Below are 24,560 nucleotides of genomic sequence, written 5' to 3'. Positions count from 1 at the left end.
CTTCTGTGCACCAATCAGGATTTACAATATTTGAATCAACATCTGATGTCAGTTTTGGGGTTTATGTTATTCTTATGTTGCCAGGCCACTGTCAACTAAATCTGTTAAAACTGCACCCCAGTTCTGATGAAGCAGATTAACTGCGTTTTTAAAGCTTCTGCTTTATGAATAATACCTAAAGATGTTTTTTTTTCTCTTGAAACTTTAGGAGCTTTGTTGCTTATTTAGTCATATATATTTAATGTTGTAGAGAAATACTTTAAATCAGATTTTTTTTCAGGGGCTTTAAGTTTATTGCTTCATATCCAATTTACTGTCTTTGAAGGAACATTTGATCCAAAGCAGATAATAGTACAGCACAGTGCATATATTTTCAGTACAAGTGACTCCAATAAGAATAAAAATCTCTGTTGATGTTGTTGTATTTTATCCTTGGTACTATGTTGATCTCATATCTCTCAAATAAATAGAATGTTTCAACCAAAAGTGTAGTTTGCTTGTTTACAAAAGTGCAATTTATCTATTTTTTCCCCTTCTGTCATTGCCCATCATGCATTTTTCCCATTCTTTGTCTTAGTCTGAGTGAATTCAGCACAACACTTCACCCACAAACAATATCAATATGACTTCTCGCTCTGTTTTTTTAACATGTATTTTTCTCTGCTTTTAGTGTTTCCCCTGTGGTTTGTGTTCAGTGGCTGCAGCTCACTGAACACAAACAATATTAACATGTAATTTTCTCTCTCTGTGTTTGTCTCTACGCAGCTTGAGCACCGCTGCTGTCTGTGATGCCCTCCCATGACGCCCAGGTTGGTAGCTGACACTGCCAGTGAGCGGGAGACGCCACTGCACAACCGGTCCTGGGCCGGCGCCGTCAGCCGCTTCACGCCCTCCCTCTCGCACGCTGGAGACTCCACCTCCACCCACCTACCAGTATCCACAACCATCGGCTCCGACCCACCCCAGTAAGGTCCACGCAAAAACTGACACACTGACGTCCTCAGCCAGCACCAGCAGCAGCAGCCAAAAACCACAGTATCTTAAACACAATCAGCAACACCAGCACCACCATTATCACCACCACCAGCAGCAGCCATCATGTCCAGTCGTAGAAAGTCCTCCACCCCCTGCATGGTCCGGGTCATTAGCGACCTGCCTGAAGAGCAAGATGACCCAGAGGAGGTAATGGACATGGGAATATTGACTGACAATGATGTGACAGAAAAAGAACAGTCAGAATCTAAATCTGCAGAAAAGAGTCAAGACCCCCAGCAGGAGAATCCAGACCAGCAGACATTTCCAAAACCAGTGGAAAACCAGAATCCTGAGCCATTAGAACAAGAGGAGCAGTTGGGTAAAAAAGACCAACCCCCTGTCATTGAAGATGTAGAAGCCAGAGATGAGAAAGACAGGGGGGTTGAATCTGACCCGGCATCCCAGAAAAAGCAGCCCAGAGGCTACGAGTGCAAATACTGCCCGTTTTCAACGCAGAACCTGAATGACTTTAAAGAGCATGTGGACTCCAGCCACCCTAATGTCATACTCAATCCATTGTACCTCTGTGCTGTATGCAACTTCAAAACCAAGAAGTTTGACTCGCTCACAGGGCACAATGAGAGCCAGCACCCAGGCGAGACAAATTTCAAGTTCAAGAGGATAAAAATGAACAATCAGACTATCTTAGAGCAGACAATCGAAGGCAAAGACAATTCAGTTGAACGCGAAGTGACAAATGAACAGGGTGAAAGCAACAGCAGTTCTATGTTTCCACCTTGCATATCTACCACAGTGAAAACCCCGAACAATATCCAGTCGCTCTATCGAGGGAGCGAACTGAAAAGCCAGCTGGACGGCCTGATCCAGAAGGATCAAATCACAGCAGTGAACATCAACGGAACAGTCATCATCCCTGAACCTACCATCCTCCAAGGGCTCTCCCATGTCACCCCTATGCTCCAGCGCCCACCCAACTTTAACTCTGTACCAAAAATAGCTGTTCCCTTGAACACCACCAAATATAACCCTTCTTTAGATGACAACTTGACGTTGATCACCTCCTTTAACAAGTTTCCTTACCCAACACATGCTGAGCTGTCGTGGCTGACAGCTGCCTCCAAGCACCCGGAGGAACAGATCAAAGTCTGGTTCACCACCCAGCGGCTGAAGCAAGGCATCACCTGGTCCCCAGAGGAGGTGGAAGAAGCCAGGAAGAAGATGTTCAATGGCTCCATCCCTCCTGCCCATCACACGTTCACCGTCCTGCCTACAAGCCGCATCTCTCAGCCATCTGCCAAATCCTCCCAGCAGCCCGTTGTCCACACTACAGTCGGGCATCCAAGTCATGTCCGGACAACTGTGTCCAATGGGTTAAGTGTAGTCACCACCACACACACTCCTGCTGGAGTTGCCATTGGCTCCAGCCTTAAACGATGCCTGCCAACACACCTGACGACAGTGTTCGGCCCTGAGTCTAAGCGGCCCGTCATGGCAGTCGCCCCCCATTCTGGCGACCCTAAAGACAGGGGACTAATGGCTCCTCCTCCACCCCCTCCTCCTCTGAAAGACCGCCTCCCAATGGCTCCGCCTCCTGTTCCCATGGAGATGAAGAGACCTGTAGCAGTTCCTCTGGTCACTGCAGAGATGAAGAGGACATCCGCTACTGTGCCTTTAATGCCACCACCATCATCGTCGTCATCACCATCTTTGTTGTCCAAAGGGAAGATTCTCTCAACGTCAGGAAATCCCAAAACAAAGCCAGTGGTGTCGCTGCCCTCCATAGTCTTTCCAGAGTCTTTAACAAGGCCAATGATAGTTCCCCCGCCTATTTTTGCCCCTTCATTTAAAAATCCGTTACTTTTTCCTCTTACTTCGCCAATCACTTCCAAAGAAAAGCACCCGAATACACACACTTTGTCAGCTGCTGATTTGAAGCTGCAAAACTCCCCTCCACTTATTACCCCACAGATAAGGAGGCCAACCATTATCCAGTCCATTCGTGCTCCTGCTAAAGCCTCGTCCCAGATTCCTGGGTTCCCTTTGGATAGCAAGAAACTAAAGGAGCAGCAAGGAGTGGAGCTGAAAGCCAGCTACCCCAGAGGAGACAAGGTACTCACTCCTCTGGCAGAGGCCAATGGGACATCTCACACAGACAGCAAATGGCTCCACGATCAAACCTCCCTTACTCATAACAATGGAGTCATGCATATGGATGGTGGTGAGCCGCCAGTATCTCTGAAACCAGACTTTCAGCAAAAGTCCTCAGTGCTGACCCAATTCCCCTTGCTGGAGAGAATGAAAGGAAAGACGGCGGAACAGCTAAAGATCTTGGAGGAGAACTTCTTGAGGAACAGCTTTCCCACACACAGCGATGTGGACAATCTGGCAGGCACCACCCACCTGTCTCACCAGGAAATCGACAGCTGGTTTGTGGAGCGCCGTGCACTACGCGACAACCTGGAACAAGCCCTTCTCAACTCCATGGGCACTAGGAAGATTGGTGCCGGTGGCATCGCTGCCATCACCAAGAAACGACTACATCAGCAGCAACAGCAACAGCAACACCAAACTCTGCAGCTGAATGGGATTCACAAGCCAAGCACCGGTGTGGGCCATCTTAAAAGCCCTCTTCCACCCTCTTCCACCCTGCCTATCATTGCTCCCAGCACCACTTCTCCCTCCATCCCAAACCCGAATTCCTGTTCAGTGCCTCCCGACAGCCGATCCCTGGCACTCCTCAAGGACGATTTTGCTCAAACACGGTGGCCTTCCCCTGAGGAGTTCAGCCAATTGGAGGGTCGGACAGGACTGGCTCGCACTGACCTCCCTCGCTGGTTCAATGATAGCCGGCTGCAGAGCGGCAGCATGGAGCTGACAGAACTTTTTCACAATAATGGAGTGAATGGAGGGCAGGGGACACCTGTGCGCTCTCCTGAAAACGCTCCCCCCAGCATCATCCAACGCTGTCAGGAAGGAGACCTAACAAACAACAACAGCAGTAAGGTGTTGGAGGTTGAGTTGGGCTGGCTAATGGAACAGCGCGCTAACAGCCTCAGCAGTCAACAGCACGATGAGTTCCAAGACAGGTTTGCTGGCAGGTACAGTATTCATTTTCAGGCTTCCACCATATTTATTTGAAAGTTTTTTTTCTACATGTATTTTGTTTTAATGGGCCTTCAAAGGGCCTTTAAGTGGCATTAGTGAAGGCGTTTTAAATTTGAGTGGGAAACAATCCTCTTCCATTGTTAGTCACACTTGATCCATTAAGAAGACAGAGTACTTAAGGTAGAATTTGGAGATTCTTATATACTGAATAATTTACCACCACTGGCTAAGGAACACAGCAAATCAGACACCAAACCGCATAGTGTCATGAATCCTACACTGACAACTACAACATGTTGGATCATCTTCATGATATTGAAGTGCAGCTGCTCTTTTACTTTCAATATTTCACCTATTTCTCTTTATCACCATCTCCTCTTCCATGTCTAATATAGAGATGGAAATGAATATGATACAGTGGGTTTGACCAACAATTGAGCAAAGAGTCAAGTCAAATCAATTTTATTTATACAGGCCAGAATCACAAATCACAAAATTGCCTCAATGGGCTTTACAATGTGTACAGCATGTAACCACCTCTCTCCTTAGACTCTCTGTTTCGGTTCTACCCATTGACACCTTCTGTGGTGACCTGTGCATCCAAAATAAATGTTGGCTTCCCCTCAAGGGGTTTGTGCTGTTGTTTTGTAGTTGACACATTAACATTGTTTTCAGAACATTAACCTACAAATGTACAGGACTTTATTTAGTCTGCCTTCCCTTCCAGGAACTTGGGACATCTTTGGCCAAATAACAGAGCCATTAGGTTGGAAACCAATATCTCCACAATAATTTGGGCAAGAGTTTTATTCTTCCCATGAGTCAGCTCTGGGTTCATGCTCACTCTTTGAAAAGCACCACAGTATGAACCTGCACTGACGGCACATTGAAATCCTTCTGGCTCTCGTTGGTTTTATGAACACAACAAAGCTATGTGATGTACAATGTACAGACAACATGAGAATTAATGCAAAGTTTTTGTTGTTCATTTGCGGTAAATGCAGTGAAAATATCTTATACCTGCTATAGACTGTCAGCAGGGATCAGATTGGGAGGGTTCACCTCTCATAAGAGTTAACAGTTAAATATTATATTTAGTCCCAGTTTTCATCACAGGGCTGTTTTCATCTATGGGCTCCTTTTTGATTGTTACAGTTGGTTTAGTGTCTCAGAGTTCACATTACATGAAGAGAATGTCCTCCTTCAGAATTTAATTATTTTGATTATTAGGTTCTCCTCATTATAATTTTTAAAAATGTCCCACTTATGACCCACTTGTGTTAAATCTGATTGTGAGCAATCACCTCAGTCGCTTAAATATCAAAAAATAATTGACAGTTCCCTTTCATCCTGAAAAACAAAATACCTTTTAAAAAAACAGATTTCAGAAATGATTTGTGAATCTGTGATTTTTAGTAAAGTCAAGTCAATTTTATTTATATAGACCAATATCACAAAAAAATGTTTGTCAATCTGTACAGTATACGACACCCTCTATCCTTAGACCCTCGATTCGGATAAAGAAGTCCTTATCCTATTCCTTTATCTGTTAGAATTAAAGCAATGCCAAATTAGTTACACCTTAACTTCATTATGTTGTCTCATGTTTGTCAGCAAAAACATGGTGGTCCGAGAAACGATTCATAACTGGGGATAGACTGCTAGGAGACTAAATGTATAATAAATACAACTTTCCATATAGACTGTGTCTGCTGATACATTATGTCTTTTCAAAGGCAAAATTAAATACAAGAGCTGTAAGAACACTACAATAAAAATGTGACTTTGTGCTAGGAGAGCAAGAGATACAAACAAATAAATATATTCATAGCCAAAAAACAAAAACTTTTCTCCATAGCGCCACTAATGATCAAAAACACAGGGAACCTTTAAAACGAAACACCAGCCAGTGTACCCAGTGTAGCGTTCATATGGGGGTTTTCAATTATCACCAGTAATGATTCAATACTTGAATGTTGGTCGGTAAGTATCAGTGTACCTTATCTGAACACCATAATTGCACAGTTTAAGTTTCCCTTACTGTAACTGTTCGTTCACCTGTGACTTAACAGACTGAGGCAGCAGAACACGGCGGAGTTAAAGAACGGGGGACAGAATGGGGGAGTCATGGGAGGAGCGCGGGAGGTGTTCGGGAGCTGGCTGCAGGACGGACACTCGAGGAGAGGACGGGAGCTGCTCCTGGACAGAGAGAGGAAGATGGCGGAGGACAAGTCTGGCAGGCTGACTGGATAAACGGTGAGAAAACGGTCAGGTTTGCTGTTGTTGATGTATTCTGTCATGGTGCATTGTCTGCTGATCAACAGATGTCCTTGGGTTACGTCCCTCTACTTCTGATCTTCGCTAAGGTCTGTGTTACTTTCTTGTGTTTTTCTTGTGTGCATTAAGTGTTACATTTTTGTATTGTGTGATGAGAAAATGTGTGATGAAGGCCCAGAGTTCACTGAGCACACACAATTCTCTGAAAAGGTACATTCATGTCAAAGATAAAATTATTTGCACACGTTAAAAGGGCAGTGTCTTTTAATTAGACCTGCGACTGAATTACATTCACTATCAATACAAGTGTTATTTTTTTCTTAGTTAAATGATTAATTGCTTATTCTATAAAATGTCAAAAATGACAAATGACCTTTCAAGCAATTAAGTGAAGCATGAATTAAGTTTTTCAGTGGGGCATCTCTGATTGAGTAATATATCTGTAGTGAAAGAAGCATGACTTAGTGAGAGCTGCACATGCTCATTACTTTTTCTCGCGCTGGCCCCGCCCGTGCGTTCCCGCTCTGCCCGTAGACTTTACATTGGGATGACATCACATGCTTTAAAATAGCTTTTGTTTTACAAACATAAAATCTTAATGGTTTAAACATTCAGAATATAAAGAGTAATAATTGACCTTGTTTGCAGTTGGAGGTGTCCTGTCAAAAGTTTTACAGATGTCGTAAAAACGTTGCTCCATAGCGCTACTAGTGGTCAAAAACTCCACAAAGTACCTTTGATAGAAATCAAAAATAATACTTACATTTCTAGAAACAAAATTCGTATTGATTGCCAGTGCATTTCTAAAATTTTAAAACCCAACCCTGTCTTTAACTTCTTTGTGTTTTACCATTTAAAAAAAGGTCCTAACGTATAAAACCCAGCTCTCTAAAAATCTGTAGACTATTCTGTGTAACTGAATCTGTGGCTGCAGGTTTTCACATGTAGAACGAGTGAAGTGATTTAACTCAGCGAGGCCCTGATGGTTCCCAGTGTCTCCCTTCCTCTCCCCAGTCTGTTAGTGTCGAAGCCAACACCTCGATCCCAGGCAACAAACAAAACTCCAGCCAGTCACCGTCTGTGTGTGTAGCTGTGTGAGTTTTGGCTACAACTGCTCAGCAACAAACACTAACTTCAGGAAAATTTAGGGGGGAAAAAACATTATTGGAGGCCTAAAATAGCAGCAGACCCCCTGGTGTGGTAAAGTTTGATAGATAAAAGACTCCGCCTGGGGCAAAGTGTGACGACAAAGTCTGCTGCTTCTTCCCTCTACTGTGTGTTCTGACAGAAGATTGAAAGTTTTAATGTTTCTACACAGCTTTTGCTTATCAAAATAGAATCTGTTCAAATGATTTCCTCAAGACAAACAGCAGTAAACAAGGTGGAGACTCAACTTCTGACATCGTCACATTTGAAAGATTGTCACTACATTTGGATGTCTTCAAACTCAACACTTGACAGCTAAAATCAATAATCAATATGCAGCATTCTAAATAACCAACAATAACTGTAGATTTTGTAAATAAAAATCATCCTGTCAGTGATGTCTGATAATGTTTTTTGTTGCTTTTTCCTGCCAGAATCTGACTTAATGAACGCCTTCAGTTCAGTTCAATTCAAAAATACTTTATTTGTGTATTCAGGCAATCTGGTTTGCAAACATAAAAAACATAAAATCAGTTCATTCACACACATAATAACAATGTAAAAATAGAACATATTTTGCTTTATTTTAATTTTATGTGAACAAAAGTACAAAAGGTAACGATAGTGTTAAATATAAAAGTTAGAAAAAAACAGTAAGCAACTGACGGCACACTATGTTGCACACTGAAGTTATGTTATTACACTTGGAAACAAGGGTCCAGTTTACATTGATGAATTAATATGTGGAGAATTATGTAGATATCTGATTTTCTAAAAGACGAAAGATCCGTTTCGCTCATATAAAGTGACATTTTGACTTATTTTGGTAAGACAGTGATGCGGGCCCGCCTGACGCAGAAACTGGGACATTTTATCACATGAGAGGGGGTCAAACAAGGTCAAGTCAGCTATAATAAAGATGGATCCTAATGCCAGAAACTTGCTTTCAGGTATAAAAAATAAGATCAAATACTAAAGTATTGCAGTACTACAGGCGCCTTCCAGCGATTTAGTGTTGCACTTTCATAAGGTTGGGTGAGAGACAGATTTAAAAAAAATAAATTAATTAATTAAAAAAAAAGGTTCAAATCAAAGCAGCTGAGGCTGAGATCTCCTAACCTTCAGCAGGCGTTCAGACTGAAAACTGCGTTGGTGGGTGTGTGCTGCTTCAGGTACCGGAGAGACAAAGACAATTAAATACAGCGTTCATGTTACAAAGTAATGTACCAGGAATGTGTCCATAGTATGTGTTCAGCTCCAAAACACTGAATCCTACAGTTCCCACAATGCAATAGGATAGCATCTATTGTTTTAGCCTCCCTACCTGGTAAACGCACACATCTTTCAAACTCCTCATCTCCAGACTTTTGGGTACAATTTTGGCCTCTTAACCCAACCCAAGACAACTCTGATGACATCACTGTGACATCATCAAGGTTACTTTCAGTACTACTTTCAGAAATCAGTACAAATATTCTGACTTTCTCTAAAAACACAAAAACAGATTGAGTGTTTATCTGCCAATTTTCTAAAGTCTGCTGCAGCTGCTCTCATGAACTCCTCCTCCTCTCTGCTTGGTCCCACACATCTGACTTACAAACACTGAGCACACCATCAGTGTGGTGTATTTGCATAGCAGTCATTCTTTACAGAAATTCAAGAATTTAACTTTTAATGTCAAACATGACATGCGACAAGTGACATGCTGTCACTTTAAGCCAGTTAATGACATTAGCAGCAGTAAGAAAAGAACTCCATGTTACAGTAGATTTAACAGGCGGTGGAAGAGTGTGGTGAGTTGTTTTGGTAGATCTGATTCAGTTTGTGAGCAGGGTGATAAATTAACATGAGCTGCTATCTAAACTCTGGCAGTTTGACTGTGGCCACACACTCGTCGGCTCTGCCAGACGCTCAGTTCAGGTGCCAGTTATCATCGGAGGCTGAGTTCTGCTCTCCGAATCGGTTTGGCTCGCAGATTACTGACTGTGGCAAGGTGAATGCTGGAATCCACCGTTGATGGAAAAACTGCTCCAGTTCTGCTTCAGTCTGTTTAGCACTCATCTCTGCTGGACTAGTGACTCAAGTTGTGTTTGTTTTAAGCTCCTCCAGTGCCAGACGGGCGGGGTTTGCTACACTGAATGCCAGTAACTGAAGACACAGAAGTAACAATCAGCTCACCTGATTTCAGTTATGCAGCTCTGATGTTGTTAAGCCCATAAATCAAACATCAGGTATTCTTCTGAGTTTCTATTCAGTTCAGACTCCCTGAGGTTCCTGCTTCAGAGGTGAAAGAAAATGTGAGAAATTGAATAGGATTTGTTTCGTATAGATGTATAAACGAAAGACTGTTTTTGGTGTGTACCTTTTTGTGTGTCTGTGTGTATGTACCACACTAACCTTGTCTTTTGCCACAACCTCAAAGATTATATTTGTATAAAAAGAAAAAAAGACATTTCTCCTTTCAGCTCTGCATTTTTCTGTTTGTATTTGACCAAACACAAAATTCATTCATAGAGTAGAACTGTACGGGAAAAAAAAGATTGCTACATCTTTGATATCAAAAGTTATACAGTAAAAAAGTCACATTACAGGTTTTCAAAATGTTAGCAATATCTTAGCGTAAATAAGGCAACTGTTAGCCACATCGTCTGTGTTGGAAGGCTAAGATAAAGAAATAGAACATATTATTCAATACTTATTTTATAATAGCCATATAATGTATATTCAAAACAGCATGTGTAAGCGATTTTGTGTTTTTTTTCTTGCCATTTCAGGGCAGCAGAACAAGCTGTAAACACAGCATCACCATACTGTATAAAGTTGTTATTGTAAACATGTTAGCAAACAGCTGCCCATTTAAACATCCAGCAGACACAGAACAACATTATCATCCCAGTGGAGTCGTTTTTGTGTCACCTGATGAATTTAAGTTCAATATTCGCTCTCTTTTAGCTCCAGTTTGGTCTCCACCAACTCCTGAGAAAAACATCTGGCTCTTTAGCTGCTAAACGCTCCACTATGTTCTCCAGCTGCTCTCTGACGGTGTCTGTCTGCTGTCTGCTGCTGAGCAGGCAGTGTACAGCGGGTTTATCACTGAGAACAGCTGCCTGCTGCGGCTGGTAACCAGGTTGATGAGAGCAGATTTTGTGGGACAGAAAACCAAAACAATGAGCTTAAAGAGGCTAAAATGCTCTGTGGAGCTGAAGGGAAGCGCAGAGTTGGGTGATAATTTTCTGTGGGTTCATCACTACAAGGACGCCTTTCACATTACACATTATTGTCATTTGATCCATTGTTGATATAAAAATATTGATTAGTGCAGCTTTAAACAAACAATTAGCAGTAGAATATAATAATTTATATATAATATATAATACAAATAGAATATAATCAAAACCTGATATGAGGAAAAAGTAGAAGTGCAACACAAAATATTGATAACACTAGAAGTTAAAAGCAGTGTCTTAACAATACAAAAAGAAAAGATCATTTCATACTCAGCTCTCATAATTGGAATTAAAACTTCATAACTTATCCTTATGTTATTCAACCATTATGCAAAACATTATCAAAATGAAATATACATCCCCCAATATTATTCTGTATTAATCTTTTAGGGAGAAGGCCAAGGTAAATGGTAGATAAAAGACATGAATATCTGTTGAGAATATTACAAATAAGAGCACTGAAATGAATAACCAAGAGGTGGCTGCAAAAAAAAATTACAAAATAGAAAGAAGTGATGATGCATATTAGGTGAATGGAGCAAATAAATCATAAAATAACCAGGCTTTGTATGAAAAAAGATGGATTAAATGGTTGAATTATGTTAAATCTAAGCATCTGGGTCTAAAAATTAGGCTTGTTTTACTTTACTGTACTTATTTAGTCTTGAGTTTTTTTCTTCTTCAGTTTTAGTCAAAGCCAGGCAGACACTGTACGGATTCGGAGACAAATTTTAGAATCGGGGTGAATTTCAGCAAGCTCGGTTGTCGTTTAACGTGCAGATTGAAGTCACGACGCCTGATTAATCATCTGAACGATCAGCGATCTGGCTCTCAGACGATCGGTTGGATTTCTGGCAGGTCAGAAATTTTGGTCGGCTGTCTTCAGTTTGAGTAGTTCCACGGTCTGGTTTCCCAACACGAATGCTGTCAAGAGATCCGTTATAAACTGTAGTGAGCTTGTTTTAATGTTACATGAGTGACTGAGCTGCGATGTAAAACTGATGCAGCAGAACAAATATTATCTCCATCTTCCGCCTGCGGCTCCACGTTTTTCTTTTTTTCTCGTTACTTTCCGTTCATAGTAGCACCTTTTCTTTTCTTTTTTTTTTGCCTACACATTGGGTGGGTCAGGTTAGGGGTCAGAGGTCACAGCAGCAAGATGATGCTGATAAAGAGTGATGGTATCGCCCAGATTATATTAAGGAGTCATAAGGATTGATGGAGCAAACACAAATTCCTGCAGCGCAAATTTATGTGGTACGATGTCTCCAGCTTGTCTGTGTGTGTGTGTGTGTGTGTGTGTGTGTGTGTGTGTGTGTGTGTCATCCATTGTCCTGTCTCACTAATCACAGCAGCTCGGGGCTTCATTTAATCAGCAGAGCGCTGCGCAGCGTCCCATAATAACTTATCAACAGTCGTAGCTTATAGATGAAGGCTTAATTGCCAAAATGCTGCAGTGCTTCTCCCTCCCTGTCATCATTACAATTTAAAACACAGAGGCAGCAGACACTGAAAGATACCAGTTTCCAGGTCACCACGATCTTAAAATGAAAATTATAATAACTGGGTTTAATTGTGTACCATCGGCTTTAAGAAAAAGGAGTTTTTTAAGTTGTTGTTTTTTTTCCAGTAAAAATATTTGATTTGCAGCCAGAAACATATTCTCAGGGCATCATCATCCAAAGCTGTCCTAATGTTACACCAGACCTGTATTTTATTCTACCAAACTGTGATGTCAGTGCCGTGCATTCAAATGGCAGAAAGATCAGTACATAAAACTAGAAAGCGCCGAGAGAACTCATGCCTCCTGTAAGCCTGCACAAGCCTCTACATTTAAATTTATTACATTTTAATTAAAAAAAAAAAGGTGTTCAGAATATTTGTATCTATTTTTCTATATTCTTCATATATGTTTACAATTTATCTAGAATTTTGTCATCCTGATTGTCCATATTGTGATTTTATTTTGGTGTATTCTGTACACACCACATCTCTTTCCTGTCAGTCCGTCCTGGGAGAAGGATCCCTCCTCTGTTGCTCTTCCTGAGGTTTTGTTTCATTTTTCCCTGTTAAAGGTTTTTTTGGGGAGTTATTCTTTATCTGAATCGAGGGTCTAAGGACAGAGTGTAAAGCACCCCGAGGCAAATTTGTAACTTGTGATATTGGGCTATATAAATAAAAAAAGACTTATCTGCCGTTCTGTATCAAAATACACACCGTGACAGTCATGACACAGATGTTTTATGTCCAAATCAGTGCAGTAGTTCATGAGAAAATAGTCCTTTAAAAACTGCTGGACCTGCACCAAAAACGAAACACTTCATACTCCAAATTTCATTGAAACTTGTTAATGGCGGCGTCACTGTTGCTATGTCAGACAACTTTCTGTCGACAATAAGGCGACTTCTGTGACATTTACTTTTAGTTTTTACCGTTGCGTTTTAAACATGAACCAAGGTTAGTTACTTAAGCAGAAGAGTTTATTTCAGTGTTACCTTTGACCAGACCTTTATGATTGTACAGACTATGAGGTTTTCCACACAGCTTAATCCACTTTTGACATTTAACCAGATTTGTTTTAGGCTTTGGAGATGGAATGAAGGCAACACTGTCCACAGCGACACTCAACATATAGCATTAACGTAGACACAGCAGCCAAGGCTTTGTTCTGGAAAGATGACCGAGATTGTCTGAGTTTAGTTGTGATCGGTGCATTGAAGGAAAGAGGCAGTGCTTAGGATCGGTCAGTTGACCTTTGGTCTGTGTACGGGCCGGTAGCACTGTAGCAAGAGCTGCTAGCTGACGGTGGCAAGCTAATTCGATTTTTATGAATTGTGTTGTGCGTTCTTTGATATGTTGTCTGGGTTTTTTTTTTTATGTTTTTGCAGCCTTGAACAAGTGAATTTCTTTTGGATCATGAAGTTAAAGTTGAACTTGAGTCATGAACTTTGGGCCAACTAGAGTCCTACTTAAGTCTGAGAAGTCTGGGAATTTATACATAAAATTCAGTGTAGTAATTGTTTAGGTTACCTCGGATTCACGAAATGTTTGGAAATCTGGAAAAATATTGTTGAATTTTGTGGTTTTAGACCTCCGTCATCTTGTATACTCTGCTGTTTGTGTATGTGAGGGTAATGAAACGCACCCTCTGTCGGCCATATTGGCCCATCAGCTGTTGTGTAACAGTGTCTGCTTGTACAGCTGATTGAACAGCTGTTCACAGCTCATCCAGCTGAACGGAAATGGCTAATTTTTTTCTTTAAGTTGGAGCCGATGATTTCATCACTGCTGAGTTTGAAAATATTAACAGTTAGTTCAGAGGAAACGTTTTAGGGGCCTTAAATATAAACAGGGAGTGTCTGTTAATGTCTGGAGGAAGGCTATAATTTTGAAACTGACTGCAGATAAACTCTGGTGACGTCAGAATTTGTGAATGTAAAACATGGGAAAGAGGTGAGAGATTTGAACAGGAAGAAATATATAGCAGAAATTCACCCACAGAGGGACCAAGGCAGATTGTAAGAGAAAAGATCTTCCTTACTGAGCTTTTGCCAAACCTTCATTATAATGTATCACTAAACACTTCCTTCAAGCCTGAGTCTGAAGCCAGAGTGGTGAGTATAACATGACTCTGTTGTTGCACTGATGGAATTAGTGCTGTGGAAATGTACATACATTATACTGAACTTACTATTATTTGAATACAGGCCTTTATTTGACAAACGAAGGAAATCTTCCAGACATTGAAGAAAACTCCTTGCTTTATTTTAAACCTGCAATAACTTTTTGGCCACTAGTTAGCAAACAGTCGCTTATTTACACATCCAGCAGTTACAGAGCAACGTGATCATTTATAAGGAGTCGTGTTTGTGTCACCTGATGGACGTCAGTCCAGTCTTCTCTCTGTCAGCTCTGTGTTTGGTCTCCAGCAGCTCCTGAGGGAAATATCTGGCTCTTTAGCTGCTAAATGCTCCACTATGTTCACCAGCTGCTCTCTGACTGCGTCTGTCTGCTGTTTGCTGCTGAGCAGGTAGCGTACAGCGGCTTTTTACAGCTTTTTCTCTGAAGACGACGCTCTGAGAGCGCTGAGAGGGAACCAGAACAGTAAAGTTGTAGCCGGACAGATAAACAACGAGCTGAAACTATAAAGCTCCGTAAAGCCGAGGGGAGCTGCAGATTCAGCTGATAATCCTCTGTAGGTTCATCACTACCTGAGACACCTTTCACATTGTTATTTAATACATAGTTATTATTAAAATATCGATTATAGACACTTTTAGTACCCAATAGATCTCCTAATCATTTCCTCCGAACTTACTGTTGATGTTGATTTGAAATATTGAGTTTGCATCAAATTAAAACAGAAGCACAACAGAAAACAAGGATGCTTCTTACTAAAATATAAGATAAACTTCTAAATTAGGAATAAAGGTTCTCTCTGCAGTTGAGGTAACTAAAGGTCCAAGACACTATTTGAGAATTTACAGTAGTTTGTATGTAACAAAGGGAATTCATCTGTGTGTGTGTGTGTGTGTGTGTTATCATCCATTGTCCTGTTTCTGTAATCACAGTGACTGCCTCGTTTAATCACTCCCACACAAAACACAACTTTAGCACAGTTTCCCTCTTACACGGATTAGGAGAGAGAGCGCCGGCTGGTCAGGTCTGCCGTCGATGAGAAAGCCGTTATTTCACAATGTGTCCCAGTTCCCAGCAGCACCAGGCGACCAGGAACACCGGCTCCTGGCACAACAATTGCTTTTTAATCCCCCTCTCTTTGTTTTTTTTGTTTCCTCCTTTTTTTTTTGCTGGGAATGATCTGAGTTCTTGTGAAAATGACATTTCTCTTGTGCCGAGAAACGTTTGACAGTTTTTAATGCATTTTCCCCTCCCTCTCCCTCTCTCTCCCCTCCTGTCCATGCAAATAGGATTTAACGCCATCGCCGCCGCTGCTGCTGGAAACATACAGGAGGAAAGAAAACGAGGTGGACGGAGAATGGAGCAACAAAAGAAGAGTTTTTAAATTTCAGATATTGTTTTGTTGTTTTTACTTTTTTTTTTTTTTTTTTTTTTTACCGATTTTTATCTCTTGATTGTCGCATCCCAGATCACGCACAACATCCTCATCCGTCATGTCGGAGGTAATCTCGTCAGTGTCTCGACCTGAAGTGACCCCTCCACAGATGAGTTTAAATAAGATGGGGGCTCTGCGGTGGCAGATTTTATTTTGGCAAGACGTAAACATGCTCCCAAATTAAAATCAGAAGAGTGCAAGGAGAAATTCAGGGTCACGATCTGTGAAGATAATTGAAATTGCCCTCCCTTACAGTGAATCTCAAATTGCTGCTTTCTTTTCATTTCTCACACTAATATGAGTTTTACAATAGTATTACAATACGGCCCAGGAGCAAATCTTCACCTAGTATATGCAGAGACAGCACACAAACACCATCACACATACAGCTTATAGGTGAGGGGCTGGTTTCCAAAATGCTGTAAACAGTCGTGGTTAGTGATCAAACACACGACAGCGCTCTCAACATGCTGGAGCTTCCTTTTGAGGTGAAATTTGGTTTTTCTTCAGTACGACTCACTTCTTAAACTCCCAAACTTCCCTTTAAGATTAGTTGTACCTATACTAATCAATAGTACGAGCCCTGAACTTTCCCATGATGTCACAACTGAAAGAATAAGCTGTACTGCCAGCCAATCACAGTAGCAGTTTTTGAATAATGGGTTGGACAACCATCACCTACGTGCTTCACAGACATTAACCATCCCTGTAAGTTTCAATGGGATTGGTTCCTGATCATTTCCTCTTGGTCCCCTGTGTCCCAGTTTCATATACAATACTAGCTCACTGTGTACTAATGTTGACACTGTTTGTGCAAGGAGTTAAATGAGTCCTCCACTGATTTAGCATTGCACTCCTATAAATGGACGCGGGAAGTAAAACCAGGCATTATAAAAACCATCAACTGAGAGAGAGCGCGAGAGTCTTTATCCTCACTGCGCTGCATTATTACAAACTATGATGAAACTGGTCGTGGGTCACATCTCTCGCCCGCTTCATCTCCTTGCCGTTTTCGTGCATTAGTTCCTGTTGTTGACTGTGTAGTTGCAGTGGCTGCTTTGACATACAGTATGTTGGCGTTCAACATACTGTATGTCTGCTGTCTGCTGTAGAACGTTCTCAAATTGTTGTAAACTGCTGTTAATAACTATTAGATATATCCTGGCCATTCAAATTAATACAAAAAACACAAATATTGCGCACCATTTAGTATGATGTCATTATATAGACTGACCTTCTCTCAGCACCCCCAACAGACCTCTAGCGTGCCCGTTGTCAGATGGACAGTTTAACAAAAATCGATGCAGCGGAACAAGAGATATCCCCTTTTTTTTATTCCACACATTCTTCTTCCTTGTCAAAACCTGGCGCCTACATTACCCACAATGCAACTCAACCGCCAACTGTTCAGTTGGAGATTCAGGTGTGTCATGCTAGTAGCGGCTAATGTAGCCTGCAGCCTGTAGCCTGCAGCAGAGATGAGCAGCTAGGGAAGCTCACTGCTTTCTAACTCAGCACCAACAGATTGTTTTCATCTTCAGACTTGTAGTCTTCAGGTCAAACCAACGCCGACTCAAGTGACATCACTTGAGGACATTTATCAGACTTCACACAGCTCCCTCTGGAGATACAAAAGGCTTTATACAACTTTATTCACATATGCAGTCGTACTCCCCAACACCTGGAAACAGACTGATGTGGAAAATCAGTGGAGTTCTCCTTTAATAGACTAACAAGAAATTAAACATGGCCGTTTGAAATTTAAGCAATTTTTCAAAGTTCAATCTTGACTTTGGAGATAGTAGTTTGACAAAACAATTCCAACACCCAACTTCTTTCTGGAGCTTTCAGCCCTATCACACGGTCTTCATCAGCAGAGTTAACTTTTAAAAGTGAATTTCTGATGAAATCAGCTACTGAGCTCGCATGTCAACAGAGCCATCAATGACAACTGAGCAAACTCATTCCGCCGATGAAGACCATGTGATACAGCTGAAATCTCTTGAAAAAGCTAGTAAGTGGAGTAGCTGATCTTTCTTTATTTCAATTTCAAAAGTTACTGAAGTTATTTCTTGATTCTCTGAGTTGAAGCTGGAGACTTTCTATCACTCATGACGGTTTTTAGAAGTTCCTCTATTTCTGTTGCGTTTTGCATTGTGGGATCTACTGTGTCCTTGAACACCGGAGTCAAAACTGAGCAATTTTGTATGCTGGCATTTTAAATTAGTATGTAATATGAAATTGGGACACAGTGTTAGTTAGTAATCAGTAGTAGGGCAGGCTTTATGAATGGTTAATATAATTGGTCTCTCAAATGTAACTTTCCTTTTTAATAGGTGCTTTGTTCAGTTTGACTGGTTTCAACGTACGCTAAAACTTTCCCTTTAAGATGAGACTTTGTTCATGGAGAACAGGACTAGTTCATTAACATCCTCAAGCTGAAATTTAGGTTTGACAAATGTGATTAGTTCCTAAACATGTTGAACGACCAGATGTGGTTAATAATTAATTGGTTCCTTAAAGACACACTCCCTGATTTAGTTGAAGGGTTGAGATTCAAAGCATCAAGAGTGAGAAGGGAGGACATTTGCATATTTTGATGCAGAGTATCTTTAATTTCTTCAACCTTCCCTTTAAAGTGTTGGCCCAAATAATGAGCGTATTGGGGAATCCTATTGGTTGAGTGTCGCTGTTGGGTGTGGTTACAGGTGCAACCGAGCTCATTTCATCAGTGATGCTGCTGGTCAGAAGTCAAACAGGAGTGAAACTTTCAACCACACAGGACAGTGAAACACTGCTTTTAAGCCCGGTGCCAAGTTACACTTTGAAATATTGAACCTTCTCTTTAATAAAAAAAGGGCTTTGTTAAATGTTGACACCTTCCCTTTAAGAGGAGGCATGATTATTATTTTAAAGTGTGTTTCCATCCAAATGCTGTTATCCACATTTTCAGTTTCAGTAAAAATGGTATATCGATAAAATAAAATGCAAAAAAAGTGCAAATGGAAACAGACTTAGTGAATAAATGATGACGTACATGAAGCATGTGATGATGGTTTAATGGCACCTGACGCTAAATTTGGATTGAAACTTGACTTTATAGTCCTGAGCTTCCCTTTAAAGAAGAGGTTTGATTTGTATGTTGAAGTCTAGATAACTTCCCTTAAAGAGGAGGACTTGTTATTGACAAAGAGGAGTGGCTGCTTATCATCATAAGCCTTCCCTTTAAAAGAGCCAACATTTCCCTTTCAGTGGGAGTTTGATGATCAAAAAGATTTTTACTCTTGTAAATTTTCGCCTCTTTCGGAAGCTTGGTTTGGTTTTGTTAACATCCTGAACCTTAAAGAGCTGTGTTTCGAACCATTCTGAACTTTCCCGGTTTCATAATCAGCTATTTACTGTAAATTCCTAAAACCCCTGAACTTTTCCTTTAAGTCACTCTGAAGGAAGCGGCATCCGTCTCGTGAGAGGGGGATTAGCAGGTTGTGAACGGACGGATGTTTGTGGCTGAGGTGATGTTGTGCGTGACCTGTGTTGCCATGGAGACGGGAGGAGGAGGAGGAGGAGGGTGAACCGGAGCACTGAATGTGTGCCTGCAGCAGCAGTCTGACTGTACACAGCGGCCGATCGACCGACAGACAGGGTGGATTTAAAACAAACAAACAAACAAGAAAAAAAAAACAACAAACAAAAACGCCGAGTGCCAAAGCTGGGATCTGCTGCATTCTCACTACACTTTAAAAAAAAAAAAAGGGTTCTTCTTCTTCTTGTTGTAAATAGGATATATATGTTTGTTTGTTTGTTTTGTTTTTTCCTGCATTGCTACAGATTTGTAAAATTTTGCGGAAAAAAAAATTTGTTACATTTTGTAAAATGGGAGCAATTCGTCCCCCCAAAACCCTCCTTGTTTTTAGTTGTTTTTTTAAAACCCCTCTCTCTCTCTCGGTTTATCTCGGCTCTTTTACTTCTTTTTCTTTTCTTTTTGTTTGTTGCTGGACTTTTTAAAAAACGGTGCCAGCAGTGGTATGCGTGTGCAACATTTTTTTTTTTCTCTCTTTCTCCATCTCTCTGTTTTTGTACTGAACCAGAGTGGAACCACTACAAAAAAAAAAAAAAAGACGGACCAGTTGGCAATACTTCAGTCACTTCTTCTTCATCTCACCGGCACTGGACTTCCGCCCGCCACTTCCCCGCTGAGAGGAGAGGTGGGAGGCGAAGGAGGGAGGAAGAGGGGGGACTTCGCTTCACATCAAATCAGATTTAAAAAACAAAACACAAAAAAGCACCGTTGGACCTTTTTTCTTTTTTTACTGTGCTGAAGTGAAGTCAAGTGCTATTATTATATTATTATTATTATTATTATTATTGTAGCCACTCTGTCTGGAACCCTTTTTTGAAGAAAAGCTAAGGAAAAAAACACACACACAAAAAAAAAAGAAACTTAAGCCAATCTGCACTTCTTGTTCCGACGAACATGCTTGTATGACCAAGTGACTGTCGTGGATCTTTGTTTAAAACCGATAACGAACAAACAAACAACATCAAAAAAACAACAACAACAAAAAAGGCAGTTAAGAAACTGTCAAAATGGTGGCAAAGCGCAGAAGGATACAACGGTAACGATCACACAACACACACTCTTGACAGTCAAAACCCGCAATCCAGAATCATGCTGCCTGAATCATACTTTAATATCTCTCTCTCTCTTTTTCTCTCTCTGTTTCTCTTCCTCGCTCTATCACTCTGTCCCTTCTCTTACTTTTCATCCTTTCTTTGTCTTTCTCTCTTCGTCTTTCTTCCCTTTCTTCTGTTTCCCTTCTTCGTTGATTGATTTTTTTCTCCCTCTGTCTTTGTCGTCCTGCACACCATCATACACAACTGTAATAAACAAAAACAAACAAAAAAAATATAAATAGCCTTTTATTCAGTACATAACTACATGTTGGCTTGGTAGGCTTAGTTGAAACTAGTTCCATTCCGACAAAAAAGAATAATAGTAAAAACAAAATATGAGCTTCTTTATGTATTGCTTCTGCCGCTGTAGTGTCCTGGTCAGATTTAAAGATGATAAGACTACATATATCTGAAATACTGTATTTACAAATGCATACCAGGGCTGGTCTCAACAAACAAACAAACAGGGGGAGGGTTTTCAACTCCGTCCACTGGGTGACTGATCAAAAGCAGTCAGAGTTTTTTTGTACGAAGCTCTGGCTGCTGGTTTGAGTCGTTCGAAATGCTTGTTTCTTCGCTTAAAGTCTTCATAGTTTTTTAAACTCGTAGCGTTCAGCATCACTAAAGCTCTCGGTCGCGCTGCTGCACGTCCTTCTGCAAACTCCTAAAAAGAAAGCAGCGCTGTAAAGAGAGGCTCCTGGTGGACGCACAGCCTTAGAAAGCTTCCAAGAGACTTTTATTTTTGCAAGTGTATAGTTTTAATTGAATATTTTTCTGATGAATGATTGAATGTATTTGCTTTGAGGAGTTACGTAAATGTTGTGGGTTTAATGTCTGAATGTTTGAAGAGGAAAGAGTCGAGCACAGTAGTACCAGAGTGCGAAACTGTGAGAACTCAACAGCCAACAATTTTTTAAAAACCATCTGTCAGAGGTGTTAATATTCTGTAGAACTTTGTCAGTAGTGAATGGCAAAAAGTGGCCATTGAATTTTGAAACAGCAGCTTTTGGCCGCAGAGAAAAAAAGCTAAGTTTCCGTTTTCCTGGAAGGGACTTATTTGAGAAGAAAATCTGTCTGAATAATTAGCGAAGTTGCTAGACGGCAGAAGACAAGAGGTTAGATCTCAAACATCCAAAAACTGCAACACAGGATCTGACAAAATGGCCGCTGGCATCAAAGTAGAGTTTAGTTTTTAAATATTACACATGTTTTTCGCTGTCTTGAGCCCTTTACTTCGAAACCAGTAACATTTTAGAAGATGGATCATCTTTGTTTTTTAAAGGCCCGGTCACACCAGCATCTAAAACAGCAAAATGTTGCGGCAAAATCTATTTATTTCCATGGTATCGCCACGATCAGTGGATTTTTTTCGTAGCAGCGAAGAAAATCTGCACGAGTTTTGTGTGTCAAGTTCAACTTTGGTGAATCTGACACGTGAATTTACACTGTTGACCAACAGCAAACTGTTTTGGTCTTTCTGGCTCTCCTTTCCCTCAAAGGTTAGCATGGTCAAGACAGAGGAAGAGCTATCATAGCTTATTAGCTGTGTTGCATCAGTCACTTTGTAAACTACTCCACAAAGAGGAATGGTTTGTTGACAGTTATGAGACAGGAGTCAAAATATTTCTCTTGAATTAAATGTGTGAACTTACTGTCCTGTTAGCGACCAAGCTAACTAGCTTGAGAACTGACAGTTAGCAAGCAAGCGAGTTCAGGGACCTATTGTGACTGAATAGCGCCAGCATTGTTCCGGTTAGCTAGCTTGTTAGCGGTTAGCTCAACAGCTACAGTAGTTCACCAGTTGGTCCTGTGAGTAGTCACTACGTCACCAAGCTTCTAGCAACACGTGTTTTGTGAGGACGAGCAGATGAACTTCGTCGTGACACTTTCTGATGTGGCCGAGGGCTCGAAGCAGTGAATGTCTTGTCACAGTTTTTGGATGAACTTGTAGCATTTTTGGAAACAAACCTTCCAGATTAATTTACACTACAACAAAACTCTTTGGCTCACCTCTGCTGGTTCAGTTTTTGTTGCCACAGGCTCCATTTTGGAGGAATATACAGTACAACTAGTGTGCATGAGTCTTTCCTTTGTTTCATGTAAAGTTGCTCTGTTTGCTCACTTTGAAATGTATCTGTTGTGTGCGCCTGCCTTCCCCAAAAACATTTACAGTGATCACCTGACAGGATCAACTTTCACGACTGGATGACGGCATTGAGGCTGAACTGTTTTTCCTTTACTCTGATTGGACAGGTGGTCAGAACTTAGGTGGTCGACCATTTCCAACTCCAAGATTGGCTTACTTTAAAAAATACATCTTGAGAAAGTGAGAACATGAAATGCATCTTTCAGTTAAGTTTGACATCTTACCACCAATTAACCCTCTGAAATGATTGATTTAATGTAGATTTCAACCTTTATTTACAACCTAAAAACTTCCTTTTCTGTCCAAACAACTCCATTTTTGATTAGTCTATAGACTTTCCTGCTAAAAGTTTGGAGTCTGCCCTGTCAACTCTTTTTATTGTGTCTCTTTTTAGCTCAAACAGTGTTACATCTATAGCTACAAATATAAATGGAAGCGAGGTTTTATGGGGAACGCTGACTCCCCAGGATTTGTACTTATTGTACTACATACTTGACTTAATCCCAACTGTAACTACATAGGGCCATTTGTGCCACAAACTGCAGCGCTATTGTTGTTGTGCTCTTGTTTGATCCATCCGCAGTTGTCAAGTAAACTTCAGGGGTCTTTATCCGTCCTCTGTCTTCAGTTTTTAAATTGCACTTTGGCTCTTAGATTTCATCATGTGTCACATGATTTTGTCACATTGATTTTAACACTTTATAAGCTTGAGGGCTCGAGTCAATCAAAACATGACTTATACAAAAGTGTTTCGTCATCAGAAAAGAGTTCCATATATTTAGATCACTCTGTGAAAGGTTGATTCAACCGATAAGTGCTCGGGCTGTCATGCTGGATTCAAACACAAACTTTCTGCAATGCAAATCCACATGCTGTAGGTACTGACAGGGTTCATGCAAGCTGAGCACAAGCTGCATTTTCAAATCAATGTGGATAACTGATGGACAATCTATTGCAAAATTACAATCATGGACCAACATCCCAAACAAAAAAGAACCACAAAATCTTTTAGTATCTTAGTTCTTGTGGTTTGATCATACAGCTCAACCTCTTCAAAAGGCTCACCATCAACGACAGGATAAAAACAACCAGTCAGGAGGCCTGGATTTGGCCATATTTTAATTAAAAGATACTGTGGTTTTCAGAGCTCTCTGAAGTCAGACATGTTTCCCTTTAGATTGGATTGTAGATTAAAACGCTGACTGATAAAGACACAACCAGCAGACTTTTCTACACGCCGACAACTGCTCATGAGGAGAGAATTTCACCGAGATATTCGAGTTAACTGTCCGCCGTGGCTGTACGAGCAGAGAAGCGTCTCTTCTGCTGCGGTTTTACCTCAAACAGCAGAAATAAGAATCACATTTGAGCCGCAAAGAGTTAACAGATCGTTTATGATTTCTTTTTGAGAAAACCAGGTGCACTAAATGTCTTTTTTAAGGGGAGTTGAGGCCAGCCCTGCTTCATAACTGAGGTTCTGCTTCTTCTACTACTGCTACTATCAAACAACCAGCCCTGGGCACAAAAACAGGCCTGAACACTGTTTCAAATCCTCCCTCCAGTACTTGAGGTGCGTTTGATTTTTAAATTCATATACCAGCATTTTTGAAAGTCAAAGTCAGAATCCAAAGTGGAGCACCGGCTTGTTTTCATTTAGTTCCCGACGTGACAAAGACACTTCTGTTTATCAGCTTGTGGCCCAAAATGAGGCTGCGTTTCCTCAGTTTGGGCACCAAGTTGAAAGTGTCAATAGTTTTTTGACTTCTAATGACAAAAATAGCCATCGATATTTGTTTTTATGTTGATATGAAAAGTATTCAAGCTTTGTTTCTGTTGCCCAGGTCAGCAAAACAACCTGTTGATGTCTGCTGTATTTCAATAAAACACAGCCTTTTTCAAAGGGTACACCTCTTCA

General features: G+C 40.9%; 1 protein-coding gene across 4 annotated transcripts in view; it reads left to right on the top strand.

The window, feature by feature from the left end:
* The window catches only part of LOC122864243 (zinc fingers and homeoboxes protein 2-like), a 124,056-nt gene extending 99,496 nt beyond the window's left edge, over window positions 1-24,560 (top strand). For all 4 annotated transcript variants that reach the window (XM_044171511.1, XM_044171506.1, XM_044171510.1 and 1 more), the window contains 3 exons: window positions 766-4,094; window positions 6,174-6,357; window positions 15,680-24,560. In XM_044171511.1, the coding sequence (XP_044027446.1) occupies window positions 1,099-4,094; window positions 6,174-6,354 (3,177 nt within the window). In that variant the 5' untranslated portion in view covers window positions 766-1,098 and the 3' untranslated portion in view covers window positions 6,355-6,357; window positions 15,680-24,560. The remainder of the gene's footprint in view (window positions 1-765; window positions 4,095-6,173; window positions 6,358-15,679) is intronic.

Source organism: Siniperca chuatsi, linkage group LG17 (assembly GCF_020085105.1).
Source record: "Siniperca chuatsi isolate FFG_IHB_CAS linkage group LG17, ASM2008510v1, whole genome shotgun sequence".
Classification (NCBI taxonomy): Eukaryota; Metazoa; Chordata; class Actinopteri; order Centrarchiformes; family Sinipercidae; genus Siniperca; species Siniperca chuatsi.
This window is presented reverse-complemented; position numbering and strand designations above follow the sequence as displayed.